At 61.5% G+C, this 17162-nt stretch overlaps 3 protein-coding genes across 6 annotated transcripts; 1 reads left to right on the top strand and 2 right to left on the bottom strand.

The window, feature by feature from the left end:
- Positions 1 to 12: 12 nt before the first annotated feature.
- Positions 13 to 4142, bottom strand: CASP9 (caspase 9). Its single transcript, XM_039367323.1, has 9 exons — positions 3909 to 4142; positions 3449 to 3704; positions 3019 to 3056; positions 2638 to 2814; positions 2226 to 2315; positions 1606 to 1753; positions 1338 to 1517; positions 815 to 924; positions 13 to 564 (listed from the first exon to the last, which is right to left on the bottom strand). The coding sequence occupies exons 1-9, from the start codon at positions 4122 to 4124 to the stop codon at positions 469 to 471; spliced, it is 1311 nt and encodes a 436-aa protein (XP_039223257.1). The 5' UTR covers positions 4125 to 4142; the 3' UTR covers positions 13 to 468.
- Positions 4143 to 4162: 20 nt separating this feature from the next.
- DNAJC16 (DnaJ heat shock protein family (Hsp40) member C16) lies at positions 4163 to 12947 on the top strand. 4 transcript variants are annotated; one of them, XM_039367315.1, is made up of 15 exons: positions 4163 to 4276; positions 5250 to 5451; positions 5607 to 5673; positions 5765 to 6110; positions 6416 to 6600; positions 7203 to 7310; positions 7674 to 7832; positions 7937 to 8067; positions 8413 to 8596; positions 8926 to 9108; positions 9416 to 9492; positions 9877 to 9957; positions 10094 to 10189; positions 10347 to 10514; positions 10655 to 12947. In XM_039367315.1, exons 2-15 carry the CDS (start codon positions 5285 to 5287, stop codon positions 11049 to 11051), a joined length of 2349 nt encoding a protein of 782 aa, XP_039223249.1. In that variant the 5' UTR covers positions 4163 to 4276; positions 5250 to 5284; the 3' UTR covers positions 11052 to 12947. The 4 variants fall into 4 exon arrangements, with proteins under 4 accessions (XP_039223249.1, XP_039223252.1, XP_039223251.1 ...); XM_039367318.1 differs by having other exon boundaries at positions 4164 to 4276; positions 7206 to 7310; XM_039367317.1 differs by having other exon boundaries at positions 4251 to 4276; positions 5155 to 5451.
- On the bottom strand, positions 12908 to 17093 carry AGMAT (agmatinase). Its single transcript, XM_039367324.1, has 7 exons — positions 15804 to 17093; positions 15079 to 15281; positions 14872 to 14920; positions 14160 to 14355; positions 13666 to 13845; positions 13465 to 13549; positions 12908 to 13360 (listed from the first exon to the last, which is right to left on the bottom strand). The coding sequence occupies exons 1-7, from the start codon at positions 16289 to 16291 to the stop codon at positions 13257 to 13259; spliced, it is 1305 nt and encodes a 434-aa protein (XP_039223258.1). The 5' UTR covers positions 16292 to 17093; the 3' UTR covers positions 12908 to 13256.
- Positions 17094 to 17162: the final 69 nt, after the last annotated feature.

The raw sequence follows: 17162 nt of genomic DNA, 5'->3' as shown, positions 1-17162 counted from the left end.
CAAGCACACAACTCAGGAATTTAAATATTTAATGATGTAAAAAGATTATCAGACACTGTGCTCATCCCTCAAATAATTAAACAACAATTTAAGACACTGTTTATCCCTTAAAGGTTCCTATCAATACCTTTCATTGTAACTATTTTGATTTCTTGAAAAAAGAACAGAAATGTAAAAGAGTAGAAACTTGATTCAAATCGGTTTGTTCCATTAGAGCTCCATAAGTCGGAAAGGCCAAACACGAGTTTCCATGCAGCTCCAAAGGGGAGGGGAGATCATTTGGAGTCTGGGGTCTCTGCCTGCTTGCTGGTGGGGGCTTCTCCATGGAACACAGCACTGGAAAGGTACCAGCTCCTTAGCACCAGGGGCAAAACGGGGCCTTAACTATCTCCCCCTCCACCCCCAAGAAATACATCTCCAGAAATACATCTCGAGCCCCAGGAACGGCGAAGGACCAGCAAACGTTCATCAGACCTTGAAGAAAAACTTTTTCCGGAGAAAGTTGACATGACCCGGCATTTGCTTGTAAGGCCCTGCATCTTTGTCAGCGACGATGTTCGCCACCTGGGGAGGCAAGGGGGGGGGTGAGAAAGGGGTCCTGCAGACGGGCGGGCCCTCTTCTGCCTGGGATGGAGCAATGCCCGGCAAGCTGGAATTGATGGCCTGAGGGCAAAGAAGGCGTCATCTGCTTCCTGTCCCAGTTTTGGGCCGGAGGGGGGAGTGGGAGGGTGGAAAACTGACAGCCAAAGAAACTGCCGGGTTTTCTAGCAGGCAAATCCCAGCGCCTGAGGCCCGGGGGGGGGGGCAAAGTTACCTTCATGAGGATGCTGGACAGGTCCTCCTGGTGGGCGTACTCAGCCAAGACCTGGTCCAGAGTCTCGATCAACCAGGAGCCGCTTTGTGTGTCCCGCCAGGACACGTGGCCTTTGGGGGGACACAAGCGCCAAATGTCAGGACTCGCCTGTCCTAGCGGGCCTCTCGCCTCCCCACATGCTGCTGCTGCTGAGGGCCAAAGGGGCGACAGCCTCATGGGGGCCATGGGGGAGCTGCTGCCCCCCACTGGCTGAGCGGGGTAAAAGCATCAGAGAGAGGCTGGGGAGCCAGAGAAAGGGACGGGGGGGGGTCATGGGTGGTGTGGAATTGCTGCTGCCCTCTGAGCACGGCAGGAAAGAGCCCCAATCCATGTCTCCGGTCGTCTTCCGTGTTCGGCTCTGAACTGGAATGGGGGCCCAGGGCCGGTATTTGAGTCAAGGCTTCTGCCTGGTGGCCGAGGGGGGCGATGGGTCGAGAGGTCTGAACTGGCGCCCATCAGTGGCCTTGGAGTGTTGCCCCCTTACCTGGAAAGGTCGGGTAGCAAACCAGGATGTCGCTGTCGGTGGGCAGGGTGGCAGTGGCATCGAGCTCATCGTGGTCTCCGCCCGGCCCCCGCATCGGGGTGGCGTCCGACTCCATGGTCTTCTCTTCAAGTCGGCCCTGCGAAGCGTCTGACTCCATTTTGAAGCCCGGGTCTTTTTCCTCTGAGAAGACAAACGGGTCAGTTTTTCCAGGCGATGCTCTGGGCCTCGGGACCCCTCCCTCTGGACTCCCCATCGCCCCCCCCCTCACCTCCTCCACAGGCCTGGATGAAGAACAACTTCGGCTTCCCCCTCAGGCTCGGGCAGTGGGAGCCGTTGAAATAGCTGACCACCTTCTGCAGCGCAATGCGCTGCCCGTCTGTCCCGAAGATGGCACCCGGAATCTGGTTGTGATAGCTCTGGAAGAGGCCAGGAGACCCTCTTAGTGCCCCCCTCCACATGGCTATCTCAAGGGGGAAAGTAGTCCCTGACTTTGGACCGGTCGCTTAGCACAAAGTCACAACTTGGCCTTGAAAAGGGGAGCTGCGGCCCAGTTCCAAAGCTTTAACAGCTGGGTTGAGCTCTCATTCTGGATTCAGTCCTTCGAGAAGAAGAGGGGGGCCTTGCAAGGAGCTTCACCTTGCAATTCTACTCTCAAAAAGTTTTACAAAGAGCCAAATTGTTTTTTTCCAGTCTCGCAAGGCTCTTGATTTCTAGGAAGCAGGAATTACGTTTATGCTGAGGACAGCGAGGCTTAACTCTTCAGAAAAGTAGCAGCTGGTCAAAGCCTCATCTGGCGCCCCCTCGTGCCTGCCCCAGATTTACTTCTCTGTCATGGGGAAAGCCCTCTCCCTCATCACCACCATCGTGCAGGAGCCCCGGGCCGCCTACCTCGCAGCCGTGGGAGAGGATGACCACCAGGCAGCAGTCCAGGGTGCTGTGATCCCGCCTAGCCAGGCTCTGCAGCTCCTGGGTGATTTCCTGAGGGCGTTTCCAGAGAGGGCAGGTTGAACCAAACATCGGACCTCACTCTGAGACAAACTGAAAGCCTGAAGGGCTGAGTGAACATTTCGGGGAGAGACAGCCTTAAACGTTTTCCAGACACTCTAGCTGGGGGGACAGGCCCAGCGGCAGCAAGGTCAGCCTGCCCAGCAAACCCTTTTCTCCCTTCCGTTCTTTCTGACAAGCCACGGGAGGAAGAGGAACAGTTGCCCTCCTATGCTTCTCAAAGCTGAATCCAGATCTTGGGGAGGGGAAGATATTTTTCCCAGGCACCCGCCGAGCCCCGGCTGGAGACGCTCACCTGAGCTGTAAGGTCTTCCTTGGTCAGGATCTCGAAATGCAGCGCCCGGAACCTCTTTTCCAGCCTCTGGCAATCGACGTTGGAGCCCAGGCGGCGTTTCAAGTCCGTGTCTTTGTCGAAATTGACGTTGTTGATGATGAGACAGTAGCCGCAGGGCTCAGAAGTCAGGGGGTAAACCTGTGAGGACACATCAGACACATTATACGCCAGCATGGCACCACTGCCAAGTCACCTTGAGGCAGCCCTCCACCCAAGGCCGCGTCTGAAGGGAATACAAAACATTGGATAAAATTTTAACTGGCGATTTCGGATGATGATCCAAAGCCGGCACCTGGGAAGACCAGCGAAAAAATAAAGCTTTCAAAAAAGAAGCAAACTCACCATGTCGGAGTCCCTCTGGGGCTTCTCTTCCAGGGGGCCTGGCCGAGGGGGGAGAAGGGAGGAGATCCATCGGTCCAGGCAGAAGAGCCACAAAGACACCCCCCCACACTGGAACCAGTCCCCCCCCCAGGGGACCCTGCCCAGCCGGACTCTGACCGCCCTGGAGAGAAAGAGAAAGCCCCTCCCTGCCCCACGTCCTCCCCCCCTCTTCTGGATCCTGGCCCAGAAATGGGGAAGAGGCTTGGGGTGTGTGTGTGTGTGTGAAGGTGTGGGCTGTGTCTGTGGGCGTTGTGTACAGACAATGAAAGAATTGGGGTGCCCGAAGGGGGACCCGAGCAGTCACTTGGCCGAGGGTCGCAGAACGAGGACTACCCGTAAGGGGGCTGCTGGGGGAGGAGGGGGCCACACCGACACTCCCGGCCCCGCTTACCCGGCCGGCCGGGCTGGGCTTCGCAGGGGATCTCCATCGCGGGCGGAGGAGGAGGACGACGACGATGGGCCTCGGGCGGAGGACGATGGGCCCCGAGGTCCTCCCCCTCCGGGCGGTGTCCGTCGCTCAGCAGCTCCGCCAGCCTCTCCTGGCCGGTGTCCCGCAGGCACAGCACGAAGTCGGCCAGCGCCCGCCGTCCCCGCGTCTCTACGTCGCGCAGCAGCTGCCGCGCCTGGTCCGGCCGGGAGCCCGCCGACTGCGCAGGCGCGGAGAGAGGAAAGAGGGGACGGTTGGGGGCACGACTGGATGGCCGCGCGGGAACCCCCGCCCACAACAACAGCCCCGCAGGGCAGGAAGAGCCCGAACCTGCTCCGGGGGACCCCAAGGGCGCCTTGGGGGCTCTTCCTCTCGCGGCCCCGCCCCTCCTCCTCCAGGCCGCGCACCATGGGCCGCGCGGTACCTGGATCTCCTCCAGCATGTCCGCGGTGAAGAGGCCCCGGCGCAGCAGCGGCGCCCAGAGTGGCTCCAGCCGCAGCTCCTTCACCAGCCGCACCCGGGAACGGCGCAGACGCCGCCGATCCGCCTCCTCCATGGCCGCCGCGACCCGCCGCCGCCGCCCGGGGGGGGGGGGGAGAGAAACGCTGCTTCGGCCGCCGCTGATGCTGCTGCTGCGCATGCGCGCGCGGCTCCGGCCGTCCTCCCTCCCGGCGGTCTGCGCAGGAAGGCGGAACTAACCCCACGCCGGAAGTGAGCGCCGGCTGCGCCGTCTCTATGGTGACGAGGCCGCCGAGCCGGAAGTGGGGAGCGGGGAGACAGGAGGAGCCCTGGGTGGGTATTGCGGGTGCCTTTCCCCCCTCCCCTGCCCCCCCGGGAGGGGGTAGCATCAAGTGGTCCCGTGGCCGAGGGGGGGAGTAGGGGGACGCTCTAGCCCCTCGCCGGTCTCCCTCATCGGGGGCGGGAGGGCTTGGGGAGCCTCGGCGGGGAGGGGGTGGGTCGCACCCCTCCTCCTCTTTGGGGGAATCCCGGCAGACCCGAACCCCTCTCGGCGCGCCAGGTTGGGGAAGGAGCCGCCCAGGAACGGGGCCTGCTGAAAAGGGGCCGAGGGGCGGGTGGTGGTGGGGAGGTCAGGCTCTGCGCATGCGCGCCAAGGGCCCCTGGGCATCCTAGCCCCCCCCAAGAGGGAGGAAGAGGGGAGGGGGATCCCTGGCTGCCCCCCCAAAACTCTGATGGAGGCCACAAAACAGCCTGAGCCCCCCATCCAAAGGGGGCCGCCTGGACCCCCCCTCAGCAGGAGCAGCCCCGAAAAATCCTCCGTGGATGGAGGCAGAAGAGCCGGCGAGCCTCGGCCAGTGGAGGACACGATGTGCCCCCTTTGCCAGACAGGCAAGCAAGATGGGCACGGAGACCCCCCCCCAGAACACCCGGGGGCCCAACTCTCTCTTGCTGCCTCCCCTCCCCTCCTTCCTGGCCCACAGACAATTTCTAGGAGTGCCCCCTTCCCTGCTAGCTTCCGCTTGAGGAGACAGCGGTGCTTCAGGCAGCTTTTGACAAGCGAGAAGAGAAGTAAATAAGAAAATGAGGCATTAAACTGTCCCTTTCATCCGTCTGAGAAGAAGCGGATTGGCTGTGGGTCCAATCCGCAGGTGACTTCAGTCTGGGCTGCGTGGTAGGATGAAGGGGGGAAATGAGGTGGTTTCTCTTCCCAGGCTATGATGGGGGCACCTGGGCTGATCTTGGAGGGCCCTCCTCCACCCGGGGACCTTCCGCATTGCAGGCCCTGACGTCCCCTCCTTGTCCCCAGGGAGGCTCCTGGCCAGATTCCCTGCAGGAGAGGAGATGGAGATGAAACGGCTCAGCCTCTCCCTGGTGCTGGTCCTCTTCCTCGTCCTGGCCTTGCAGATCTTGTCGGCTGTCGATTTTGACCCGTATCGGATCCTGGGCATCAGCAGGACTGCGAGCCAGGCAGATATTAAGAAAGCCTACAAGAAACTCGCCCGGGAGTGGTGAGTAAATCAAAGTAACCTCATTCCAGTGAGAATTAAAGTGATTCAGTGAGAGATGGCCAGGTTAAAAGCAGAGCCCTCCCCTCCCACTGCACAAGCCCCGTCAAGCGGCTGCTCCTTGAGCTGCTGCTGACCTCCTTTTCTCGGCCTTCCAGGCATCCGGACAAGAACAAGGACCCGGGAGCGGAAGATAAGTTTATACAAATCAGCAAAGCCTACGAGGTGCGGAGGCCGACTTCGGATGTGGCACGTGGGGGGGGGAGGCCGGTTGGAAGAAAAAGAGGGGACGAGGGCTCCGGTTCTTCCCGCGCAGATCCTGTCCAACGAGGAGAAGCGGTTGAATTTTGACCGCTATGGCGACGTGGGCGAGAACCAGGGCTTCCCACACCAGCAGCACCAGCAGCCGCACCGCCACTCGCACCCCTTCCACGAGAGCTTCTACTTCGACGAGTCCTTCTTCCACTTCCCCTTCAACTCGGAGCGCCACCACGACTCCACCGATGAAAAGTACCTGCTGCACTTCTCCCACTACGTCAACGAGGTGGTGCCCGAGAGCTTCCGCCGGCCTTTCCTCATCAAGATCACCTCCGACTGGTGCTTCAGCTGCGTCCACATTGAGCCCGTCTGGAAGGAGGTGGTGCAGGAGCTGGAAGCCCTGGGTGAGCCAAAGCTGGGGGGGGAGGGAGAGGGAGAGGGAGGGAGTGTGGGGGGAGTAGCCCCAAGCCTCTCGGAGGCCCGGGTTTGAGTTGAAGCTGCTCGCCCCAAAAGGCAGAGGTTAGGCATCCCTTTTTTGGGACGGTGACCATCTTGGCGTCTGGGCGATGGTGCTCAGGGGCCATCTTAGGCCATCCTGCCCAGAGCTCGAGGCTCCTGCTCCCCCTGGGCAGAGAGGCCCGAGGCTCTCCCGGCACTCTGTGGGCTCCCCAGCTTCCATTCTGAGGGGGTCTGTCCTTCCCCCTCCCAGGTGTGGGAATCGGCGTCATCCATGCTGGCTACGAGCGGCGCCTGGCCCAGCACCTTGGCGCGCACAGCACTCCGTCCATCCTGGGCCTGATCAACGGGAAGGTCACCTTCTTCCACAACGCCGTGGTCCGGGAAAACCTCCGGCAGTTTGTGGAGAGCCTGCTTCCTGGGGCCCTGGTGGAGAAGGTGAGGAGCGGCTCTCGGGGGGCAGGAGGGATTCCTCTTCTTTGGAACCCCCCCTTCCTGCTACAGACCCCGACTCGGATGCCAGGGAGGAGCCCGACGGATGGGAGAGTCCTGTCGGAGAAGGGCTTAGGCCAGTGGCTCTCAACCTGCGGTCTGCGGACCCCTGGGGGGCGTGATGTCATCACAGGGGGTCTGCAAAGGCTTGAAGAAATGTTATGATTTGAAACTTAAGTTTTGGTGGTCCGGGGCCTAAAAAGGTATTTAAATGGGGGGGGTCCGTGATGAAGAAAAAGTTGAGAGCCACTGGCTTAGGTGCTTATTCTTCACTTTCTGCTGTTTCTTTAATTTGGGGTGGGGGCAAGGGGATGAGGGGGAGGGATGGGCAGCACTCTGCTTCGGGGTGGGGGCTGCACAGTTCCTCCTGCCTAATTCTGTTCCGAGGGTTTGTTTTTAATCTGCCACTCCCATCCCGTAAGGCGGCTCAGAAACACCATTGAAAAACGCACCCCCTGTCTGCCCCCCATCGGTATCCAGGAGTGCCTGAGGCGGCCCCCCTTTTGGCCGGCTGCGGGGGTCTGACAGCCTGCTCTCCCCCCCCCCAGCAGATTACGGACAAGAACTACATCCGCTTCCTGTCCAACTGGAAGAAGGAGAACAAGCCCCACGTCCTGCTCTTTGACCACTTGCCCCTGGCGCCCCTACTCTACAAGGTCGGTCTCTGAAGCCCCGGGCCTTGGGGGGAGCCCCCTTTGGGGACGGAGAGGAGCCTGGGCTTTCCCATTCACAGCAGGGACCCCCGCCCCAAGGCGCCAGGCTCAGCCGGATGCCCCTTGGCCCACGGAAGCCAGGGGGCTGCGGGTGCAACAAAGGGGCTGCTCGGAAGTCTGGGGGGAGGGGGCCAAGGAAGCACAGGGTGTGGAAAATTAAAAGGCAGCTAGGCTGCATCGGTGTGCCCATCGTCCACCGCCTGGTGACCCCGAGCAGCCGATCCTCCCCTCCTTTGGTGGTGTGGGGGGTCCGGAGGGGATGCCTGGAGGTCTGCGGTGGGCCCCTGACCCCCCCTTCCCTTCCAGCTCACCGCCTTCGCGTACAGAGACTACCTGTCCTTCGGGTACGTCTGTGTGGGGCTTCGGGGCACCGAGGAGCTTTCCCGGCAGTACAACATCAACGTCTACACGCCCACCATGATGGTCTTCAAGGAGCAGGTGGAGAAGCCGGCCGACATCATCCAGGTGGGCCCCACGGTGGCCCCAGCGTAGTGCGGGGGAGGGTGGGCAAAGCGCTTCCCTTTCCTCCCCCGCCTCCTAACAGTTAACCTCCCCCCCTGCCCCCCCAGGCCCGCCACATGAAGAAGCAGCTGATCGACGACTTCCTGTCCCAGAACAAATTCCTCCTGGCCACCCGCCTAACCAGCCAGAAGCTCTTCCAGGAATTGTGTCCCGTGAAGAAGTCTCACCGCCAGCACAAGTGAGTGGGGGGGTGGGGTGGAGAGGCCCCTTCCCCTCCATCCAGCCCCTTCCACCCACCCCCCACCCGCCTGACCCCTCTCTCAGGAACCCCACAAAGCTCCACTGCCCCTCCGGGGGGGGGTGTCTCCGGCTTCAAGGCGGCTGATCCTAGGCGGATGGGCTCTGGAATCCAGGCCTGCGTGGCGGAGGACCCCCGACTACGAATAAACCTTTGTGGCTGGCAGAGCAGAGCCCAGACTCCTGTGCAGGGTCAGGCGGGGCCTGGGTCGTCTTCTGCCGAGGAGCTAGTCCTCATGGTTTCCATGCAGTAGCACCCACTTTTTTTCAATCTGTGCCGGTGCAGGTACTGCGTGGTCCTGCTCACGGGCGAGGGGGAGAAGTACGCGGAGAGCTACCAGGCCTTCCTGGCCTTTGCTGTGGCCAACACGAAGGAGACCCTGCGGTTTGTGCATATCTACGGCGACTACCAACAGGAGTTTGCCCGCACTCTGCTCCAGGGCGACGTCTGGTCTCAGGCCAAGTCGGCTGTGAGTGTTCTGCCCGCCTCCTGCTCTTCCTCCTCCTCCTGGTCTGCAGGGCGGGTGGCAGTGGGTCTCCCCATCCTTGGAGGACATCATTGCCCCCCAGGCCAGCCTGAAGGGTCCCTTCCGCCCCGAAGGAAGCCTGCTCTGGGCCCGCTTCCCCACCTTGACAAGCCCCTCCGTCGGAGGTGCCGGAGGGGCAGCCCTGGCGGGGCAGAAGCTGCTGATGCCCTTTGGAGGGGGTGCTGGGCACGGCTTTGGGGCTCTGACCCCCGTGCGTATCCAGAAGAGGGTCCTGATCCTTCCTCAGCACCCCACGGACTCTCCTTCTGCAGGTGCTAGTCCTCGAGAGGCGCAACAACGCCGGGCGGGTGGTGTTCCGGGCCCTGGAGGAGCCCTGGGCGGGCACCCAGGAGGACACCTTCTCCCTGCTGGACTTCCTGGACCAGCTAAGGATGGACGCCTCCTTCCTCTCCTCCCAGGCTGTCCTGACAGACCTGACGGATGAGCTGGCGCCCGTAAGCCCTCTGGCCTTTCGGGGGGGGGAGGGGGGTGAGGAGGGAGGGAGGGGGGTCACGCAGAGCAGCTGAGAGAGCAGAGCAACCCAGACTCCGGGGGTCAGCAGCCACATCAGCCTCTGAAGAGGAGAACCCCGAAAATTGGACGAAATGAGTCTTCTTGTGAATTTGATTTGGGGGGGGAGGTGTGTTCATGAGCCCCCTGGGAGGAAGGAGGCTTGTTGTGGGAGGGGGTTGTCCCCTGCCTGCCCCTTTCCCTACTCCAGCCTCTCTCTTGACCCTCCCTCTTTACGGCATCTCTCGGCAGGTTTTCTTCCTCCGGTGGGCCTACTCCGCCCTGGAGTATGGGGTGGACTGCTGGGAGAGCCTCTTCCGCAGCAACTGGTGCGTGTCCGGGGGGCCCCTCTTGCTGGGGGCATCGGGTTCCACCGGGACTCCCGAGCCAGGGGCTTCCAAAGCCCATAATTCCTTGCTGTCATCAGTTTGTGAAGCTTGCTAGAAAGGCCCCCAGTTCAGCCATTCTTTCCCAGGAAAAGGGGAAGCTCCGAGGAGGAGCCGGGCCCCTCTGCTCCTCCCCATGATCTGGAGTGTGTGTGTGTGTGTGTGTGTGTGTGTGTGACCTGGACCCTTAGCCGTGGCCACTGTGGCTCTTACAACGAGGCCAGCCGCCTTGCCTGGGATCCTCGGCGGGGGCTCTGGGGGGGCAACGGTGGGCACCACGGGGTCTTTCATCCCTCTCTCTCTCTCTCTCTCTCTCCCCCCCCCCAGGCGGGAGATGATGCCTTTGCTGTCCCTGATCTTCTCGGCGCTTTTCATCCTCTTTGGGACGGTGATCGTGCAGGCCTTCAGGTGAGCCTCCCCCTCCCCCCGTCGCCCAGGCCTGTTTTTAGGGGGGAGGAAGGAGGGGGGAGGCATTTTCTGGGGAGGGGTGTCGGTGTGCGGGACCCTGCAGCTTCTGGGACCAGCCCCGGTTTCTCTCTTCCAGCGATTCGAGTGACGAGAGGGATTTGCCTCCCCCCAAGAAGGAGGAGCCTCCCCCCAAGAGCGAGAGGAGCGACATGAGCTTCGCCAAAGAGGACAGGTGTTTCGTTAGGATTGGGATATTGTGCTGTACTAATCACACAACCAAGGGTTGTGTTCGCCTGTCACGCAGCTGCATCCCACTGCTGGCCCTTCCCCCTCTTTGCCCTCCCCCTTGCTCTCTCCCTGTGCCATGACCGCCCGGCGCTTCCTTCCAGGATTCCCAGAAAGTACTCGGTGAAAGTGACGGAGCTGACGGACATCACCTACACCAGCAACCTGGTACGGCTCAGGCCCGGCCACATCAACGTGGTCTTGATCCTCTCCGGCGCCACCAAGACTCCCCTGCTGCAGAAGTTCGCCCAGGAGGTCTTCACCTTCACCGGGTAGGTGACACACACACACACACACACACACACACACACCCTCCAAGGCGTGGGAGGGAAGGGGGCGCTGCCTTACTCCAGCCCTTCCTGGGGCTCTTCTTGATGATCTCTCCTGCCCCTCTTCCCCCCCCTCCCCCCAGGAGCGGCTGCCTCCATTTCTCCTTCCTGAGCCTGGACAAGCACCGGGAGTGGCTGGAGTACGTGCTGGAGTTTGCGCAGGACGCGGCCCCCATCCCCAACCAGTACGACAGGCACTTCCTTGAGCGCGACTACGCCGGCTACGTCTTGGCCCTGAACGGCCACAAGAAGTACTTCTGTCTCTTCCGGCCCCCCCAGCCTGAGGAGGGCGATGGCAGCCGCCCGGGCCCCGGTGAGGACGAGGCCGTCGACCCGGCAGACGCCTGGGGCAGGCCCTCCTCGGCGTGGGGGCCCCGGGGCCTGAAGGGCAAGCTGCACCGGCTGTCCTTCTGGATGGAGCGGCTGCTGGAGGGGTCCTTGCAGAGATTTTATATCCCCTCCTGGCCCGCCCTGGACTGAGCCCCCCCCCCGATTAAAGTCATCCAGAAAGGTTGAGAAGCGACTGGAATTACTCGGACCCGGAAGGAGGACCCGGGGAGCCTCTCGGATGGCCGACGAGACTGTAGCTTTTAGATGACCTCTCCTAGGCCCGGTGAGTTAGAAAGCACGCCCTCGCCCTCGGTGCCGGCGGAAGAAGGCGCTGACTGGCCCTCTGGCGCCGAATAGTCCAGACTGTCTGGGGAACCTGGGCAGGGGCGGTTTCTCCCCCCCTCCCCGACTCCTCCCCCAGCCTTGGAAGCGCCTGCGGGAGCCCCTGCTGCTGCTGTCAAGACTTTCGGACTCCGGATTCCTGTGGCTGCTGCTCCTGTGAAGATGGGCTTTGTTCTCTCTCCAGACCGTCCACCTGTGGCTCGTTGGGGCCCGGCCTCCCCCAGCATGCCCCGGGGCCCGACTCCCCCAGCCTTTTCTGACCGGCCGTGTCTTCCCTGGGCAACAGACCGGTTGACAGGGCGGGCAGTCGAGTGGGGGGAAGGGTTAAGGGGGTGCCTGCCACCCCCACCCACCCTCCAGGTCGGGGGAAGCTGCAGAACGGGCCCGGCCAGCCCCCCCCCCCAGATCCACAGGCCATTTTCCTTAGTCTCCTTCTGGGGCTGTCCGTGTCACGATGTCTAGTCTAGAGCCATAAGCGACCTACTGTACACACACACGCATGCACGCCTGATTGCAAGTGCAAAACCAAAACCCCCTTTGGGGTCTCCGTCTGGAGGCTCCTGAATCTGGAGGTGACCCAGCCGCCCGGAGGGGGTAGGGGGGGAAGGCCGCCTGGACCCTCTGTTTTTTGGTGGCTTTTGTTTACATTTCTGTGGAGCTGCCTCTCCCCCTCCCTGTTTTGGAGAGGGGGCTGTTCGTACTTTGAGCTGATCTCTACATGTCTAGATAGGCTGCCAGGCTCGGACTGTGGGGTGGGGGGTTCAGATGCTGCAGGGGGGGAGATGATATGCAGCAGCTTCTCCCGCTCAGCTCCTGGCAGATTGTAGGTGACTCTGCCCTTTCTTGAGGTGCTAGTTTTCTCCCCGCAAGGAGGCTTTTCGGCACTGTTTGGTCCAGAGTCCTGCAGGTGGTCCTTTACGGTGGGGAAACTGAGGAAAGAGATGGGGGTGTCTTTTTGTGCATGCCTTCTGCCTTGCCCTGCCCCACAAAGCTGGCTGGGGGGGGAAATCAACCCCTTCCTCTGCCCCCAATGAGGGAAAGGATTGAGTTTCAGGCTGGCGGTGTCTCCCACCCCACCCCCGTTTGCCTTGACAGCAGCGGGGGAGACAAGATGCCTTTAGGAGGAGGTGCCTTCAGGAAACTGTGTCTCTCCCCCCCCCCCCGCCAGCACTCTTTGGGGCAGGGGGCTGGCCCGGGCGCTCCATCGGCCGGTGCCGAAGTCGAGGCGGTTCCCTTGCCAAGGGATGGCGAATGGCGAGCCTGGCCCCGGCACAGCGCTTTGCCCCCCTCCCCAAGTGGCCTGCAGCCAAAAGGGCGTAGTTGGCACAACCGCGGAGCCTTGAGCTGCCCCCTCCCTCCCCTGCAGGCCCCCCTTTCCCCTTTGGCGACTTTGGTTCCCCCACAACCACCTCTGTCCCCCCCCTCCATTTGCCTCCCATCTGCTGAAAACAAAGGGTGCCCCAAAATGGACGGACACCAGGCAGGGAAGTCGCTTTGGAGGGATAGCGGTGAATTTTGCACTTTTGATATGGGGCTGGGGGTGTCAGGGAATAAATAATTTATTGGGCAAACTGCCTTTTTCCCCCTCCCCCCCCTTTCCGGATATCTGTGAACAAGCACTGCCTTTATTTGGGGTTTGCTTTGCTTTAAGACTCTGAAACTGGTTTGAAGCTGAAATAAACCTATTTTAATGTCTGGCCACAAGACGGTGCAGCCTTAATGTCAATTAGCGCGAGGAGGGGGAAATCTAAAGGACAACAGGCTCTTTTCCAGGGATCTGGGTTCCAATCTTCCTCTCAACAAATGCCCTCCTTCTAGGGACTTGGCTGATGCGTTTTCAGGAGCCAGCCTCCTGCCAATACTGCAGCAATGAGGGCTAGCTACTTCTTGTTCCAAAACCGGAAGAGAATCGGGGGGGTGTGTGTCGATCCTGCGTGATTTCCAAGGGTGCCTGCTGCAGATGTTGCAAAGCTGGGATCCCAGAGGCGGGGGGAGGGGGACACCCTTTTATTCTCAGAGCGTGGAGTCGCAGTTTTTGGGGAGGGGGCTCCTCTTCACCCCAGGGAGGGCGCACAGCATCTCAAAGAGGAGGTTTGCGCCCAGGAGGGCCGTGATGCCTGCAGGCAGAGAGCAGAAGGTGTTTCAGCAAGGGGGGGGGGCTCAGCATGGAATCTGACTTTCGGGGAGTGGGAGCCTGGTCCTCCCTCCCCAGCCCCCTTACCAGAAAGATCGTACACGGGAGCCACTTCCACCAGGTCTGCCCCCACGACACGCAGCCCTTGGCAGCCTCGGATGATCTCCAGGGCCTGGGGGGGGGAAGCCAGAGTGAGCGAGTGGGTGGGCAGGCGGAGAGGCCGCCAGGAGGACAAGGGGGTCCCTGGGGGTCTCGGGGCAGGCGCCCAAATGAAAGCAGCTGGCTCACCTGGGCCGGGGTGAGGCCTGCCGTCTCGGGGGTCCCCGTGCCGGGAGCGAAGGCCGGGTCCAGGGCGTCGATGTCAAAGCTGAGGTAGAGGGGCCGGTCGCCCACCTGCGCCCTCACCTCGGCCATCAGGGGGGCCAGCGACTTCATCCAGCAGTCTTCCGCCAGCACCACCCGGAAGCCCTGCGGGGGGGGAGGGAGGGAGGGGGCGTCTCTTTTAGCCATGGGGGGAGGCTCCTCCCAGCCCCAGGGAGCATTGGGATCCCCCTCCCCAAGAGAAAGTCCCCGTTGATTTGCGACTGGACAAGGGTCACCTTTACCTCTGGCACAAGGAGTGAAAAGGGGGGGCTGGCTTGGGGGGTCTTCAAGGACCCTTCCCCTGTGTTTCTTCGCCCCCTCCCAGCAGTTTCAGGCCATCTCGGGTGCCCGTTTTGCTTCTGCTCCAGAAATCTGGGTCAACTAGAAAGAGATTCCCCCACGGGGGTGGCAGGGCTCACCTGATCCCAGGAAAACCTGTATGGATCCGGGGAGTAGGAAGAGCCCCGGATCCCAATCTGAATGACCCGCCGGCGGTCCAGAAGCCCCTCCTCCACACAACGCCGGAAAGGGGTGCCGTGGTAGATCCGCTCCCCCAGCGCTTGGTCACCTGTGTCGGGGTGGGCGTCCACGTGGATCAGTGCCACCGGGCCGTGCCTGCGGGCGGGAGGGCAAGGCTGGTGGGCGCCTGGAAGAAAACCTGCCACGCAGGAGGCTTCACACAACCTCTTCACCTGGTCCCTGCAGGGGCCACTTCTTCAGTTCCTCCCAGTCCCTGAACCCTCCCCTCTCTGACGGGCGGCTTGCACCACAGGCTCGGCCGCAGGGACCAGAGAGAGCCGAGACTAGAACGGCAATCAAGCTTGTGTGAAGGCAGCGGCTCTGTTTTTCAGGGAGGGCTCTGCAATTAACCGTGGATGAACTAATATTTATTCCAGAGGGTTGTGTAACTCCAGTCACATACTTGGCCTTGGTGGCAGTGTGCCGGCCTAAAATTAGAGCCTTCAGGGCGAGGGGGTCAGTGTGTTTGTTCGAATTCAGCCCCCTCCCCGTTTGCACAGAGATCCCTGTTGCCACCCTCTTTTCAGTGGGATTCTGGCTATTTTCCGATCAATAAGACAAACAAGAATCCCAAAACTGACTTATCTGCCCCCGAATCCACCTTGGACTCACTTCTCTGCCAAGGCCTGCAGGATGGGGTAGGTTATCGTGTGGTCTCCGCCTGCAGAATCCAAAAGCAGCATGTGAATAATAGCCCCTTCCTTTCCTGGGGCAGAAATCTGTGGAACTGCCCACCACTTGACGGGAGCGATGAACGGGAGCCAGAAGCCCTTTGTTTAGCACAGGCCAAGCCCACCGCCCTCCTCCTGCTTGGCTTACCCAGCGTGAGGGGGATGCAGCCCCCCTCCACGATCCTCCGATAGGCTTCCCGGATTCTCCTGCAGCTGTCCTTCAGGTCGTAGAGGTTGATGTCCACGTCCCCAATGTCGGCCACCTGAAGTGAATGGTAGGGGTCCGCCCCGGTGCCGGGGTTGAAACGGCGCACCATGACCGACTCAGCACGGAGGTGGAGAGGGCCAAACCTGGAGGAGAAGCAGCTTGCTTGCTTGGTAAACCCCCACCCCCACGCCCCCAGGACAGTCCAGGATCAGCCACCCCCTGGGCCTCAAACAGCCCCAGTAACATGGCCTGCCTGGTGGGCTCAAGAGCAGCTGGCTGGACTCGAGTCAGAGAGGTGGGGGGCACCTTGGCTGCCCCCCAAATTGAGAGCTCTTTTGCCAAGTGAAACAGGAGCAGCGCTGGGCCCAGATCAGTTTTCCCCACACGGGGGACCTTCTGAGCCAGCTGGACTATGGCACCAGGGCCATCCTGGCCAGAGACGACGGGGGGGGGGGCAGGAATCAGAAGGGCCCATGTGACCCATAGGAAAGGGGGAGTGCCAAGGAACCACCCAAACGATCAAATAAGCAAGCCTGGTGAATTAAGCCCAACTAATGTTAATTTGATGCAGGTTTTTTCCTGCCCGAGTGGCAGACTGCTGCCCCCCCCCAATCCTGGGCTGCTGGAGGGGCCTTCACCCCCCCTCCAAGAAGGGGCCCCCTTACCTGGCCCCGGGGCGGTTGGAGGTGCCGATGTCAAGAGGGACGCCCACAAAGGCCACGTCCAGCCCTTCGGCCGAATCCTGCATGGGCAGCTTGAACATGGAGCCGATGCCCACCGTCCTGGCCGTGTCCTTGGCGCTGGGGGGCACGTTGAAGGCGGAGCCTGATGCCCAGCGAGGGCAGGGCAGCCTCCTGCCCCGGGGGCCGTGCAGGAAGGAGTCCCCAGGAGTCCGGCAGGCGATGCCCTGGTGGGGGGCCGGGTGGGTCTGGCTGCAGCAGGAGCGCAGAGCCGGGGCCAGGTGCGGGATGCCCAGGCACGAGGCCCGGAGCAAGCCTCGGCCCCTCGGGGCAAGGAGACCAGCCATGCTGCCACTCAGCAGCCGAGACCGAGAAGAGCGTTGGCAGCTGCCAGGGAGAAGTGCCAGCCCACCCCTTCCTCCCTTCCTGCTCCAGCAGCCAAAGGGCAGGAGCCGTGACCTCCTGCCACCCATGGGTCAGGGAAATATAGCCGCCCAGGCCTGGCACGTGGCCAGCCAAGGCGCTCTTTGGACGCTTCCATTTCCTCCTTTGGCCACACTTTAAAAAGCCACCTAAAAAAACAGTTTAAAGCAACAGTGATGCATCCAGACTGCAGTAAACACGGCCCCACCTTGGAAGGGCCACCCGGGGCCATTCTGGCCTCTCCCTCCCCTGCAGAAAGCCAGCCGGTCAGTTTTTTCTGCATTCGTGGGGAGGTGACTCTCTCAAAAGACGCCATGGGGAAGGGGGGATCCCGAGTGGCCTCTGAGGCCAGGCAGGAGAGGCGTCAGCCTCACCACCCCAGAGAGGAAAGACTTGGCTCAAAGGAAAAACCAGCTTCCCTTCTTCTGCTCTGCCCTGGAAAGCCCCCCCCCCCAGGGAGGAGGCCAATTAAGTTTCCCAGGACCAAACACCCCCACCCCCCCCAAAACCCACCGCAGGCAGGCTGAGCTGAGCAGGGCCAGGCAGGCAGTGGAAGACAAAGGAGGAGGCAATTAAGGCCCCCCCCCACTGGCAGGGCTGGGGCCCAAGGCTTCCCAGGGCAGCCTCCGTTTGTGGGGAGGGTGCTGGGCTTCCCCCCCCCCGCTGCGGGAAATCTTAGATGGCCTATTTCGCTTCCCTCTTGAGGACCCAAGGCTTGAAAACACTCAGGCCTAGGAACTTGGTCACCTGATTTTGCCTTCTGCATTTATCATTAAGCACACCATCAAAAGAAGAGAGAAGGAAGGAAGGAAGGAAGGAAGGAAGGAAGGAAGGAAGGAAGGAAGGAAGGAAGGAAGGAAGGAAGGAAGGAAGGAAGGAAGGAAGGAAGGAAGAAGACAATTTCCCATGGATTTCCAGCAA

Source organism: Crotalus tigris, unplaced genomic scaffold (assembly GCF_016545835.1).
Source record: "Crotalus tigris isolate CLP2741 ecotype Arizona unplaced genomic scaffold, ASM1654583v1 scf7180000020588.15403103151:6194809, whole genome shotgun sequence".
In the NCBI taxonomy this organism is placed as follows: domain Eukaryota; kingdom Metazoa; phylum Chordata; class Lepidosauria; order Squamata; family Viperidae; genus Crotalus; species Crotalus tigris.
This window is presented reverse-complemented; position numbering and strand designations above follow the sequence as displayed.

What these genes read in the sequence shown, in the direction of transcription:
- CASP9 (XM_039367323.1), bottom strand. Translation starts at nt 4,124, where the DNA reads ATGCGCAGCAGCAGCATCAGCGGCGGCCGAAGCAGCGTTTCTCTCCCC. An exon ending in ACATGCTGGAGGAGATCCAG is followed by an intron (nt 3,705 to 3,908) that starts GTACCGCGCGGC and finishes GCGCCTGCGCAG; the next exon opens with TCGGCGGGCTCCCGGCCGGA. An exon ending in TCCTCTCCCACGGCTGCGAG is followed by an intron (nt 1,754 to 2,225) that starts GTAGGCGGCCCG and finishes GGCCTCTTCCAG; the next exon opens with AGCTATCACAACCAGATTCC.
- AGMAT (XM_039367324.1), bottom strand. Translation starts at nt 16,291, where the DNA reads ATGGGTGGCAGGAGGTCACGGCTCCTGCCCTTTGGCTGCTGGAGCAGG. An exon ending in TCCAACCGCCCCGGGGCCAG is followed by an intron (nt 15,282 to 15,803) that starts GTAAGGGGGCCC and finishes CTTCTCCTCCAG; the next exon opens with GTTTGGCCCTCTCCACCTCC. An exon ending in ACAGGTTTTCCTGGGATCAG is followed by an intron (nt 13,846 to 14,159) that starts GTGAGCCCTGCC and finishes CCCCCCCCGCAG; the next exon opens with GGCTTCCGGGTGGTGCTGGC.
- DNAJC16 (XM_039367315.1), top strand. Translation starts at nt 5,285, where the DNA reads ATGGAGATGAAACGGCTCAGCCTCTCCCTGGTGCTGGTCCTCTTCCTC. An exon ending in TGACGGATGAGCTGGCGCCC is followed by an intron (nt 9,109 to 9,415) that starts GTAAGCCCTCTG and finishes ATCTCTCGGCAG; the next exon opens with GTTTTCTTCCTCCGGTGGGC. An exon ending in AGCTTCGCCAAAGAGGACAG is followed by an intron (nt 10,190 to 10,346) that starts GTGTTTCGTTAG and finishes GCTTCCTTCCAG; the next exon opens with GATTCCCAGAAAGTACTCGG.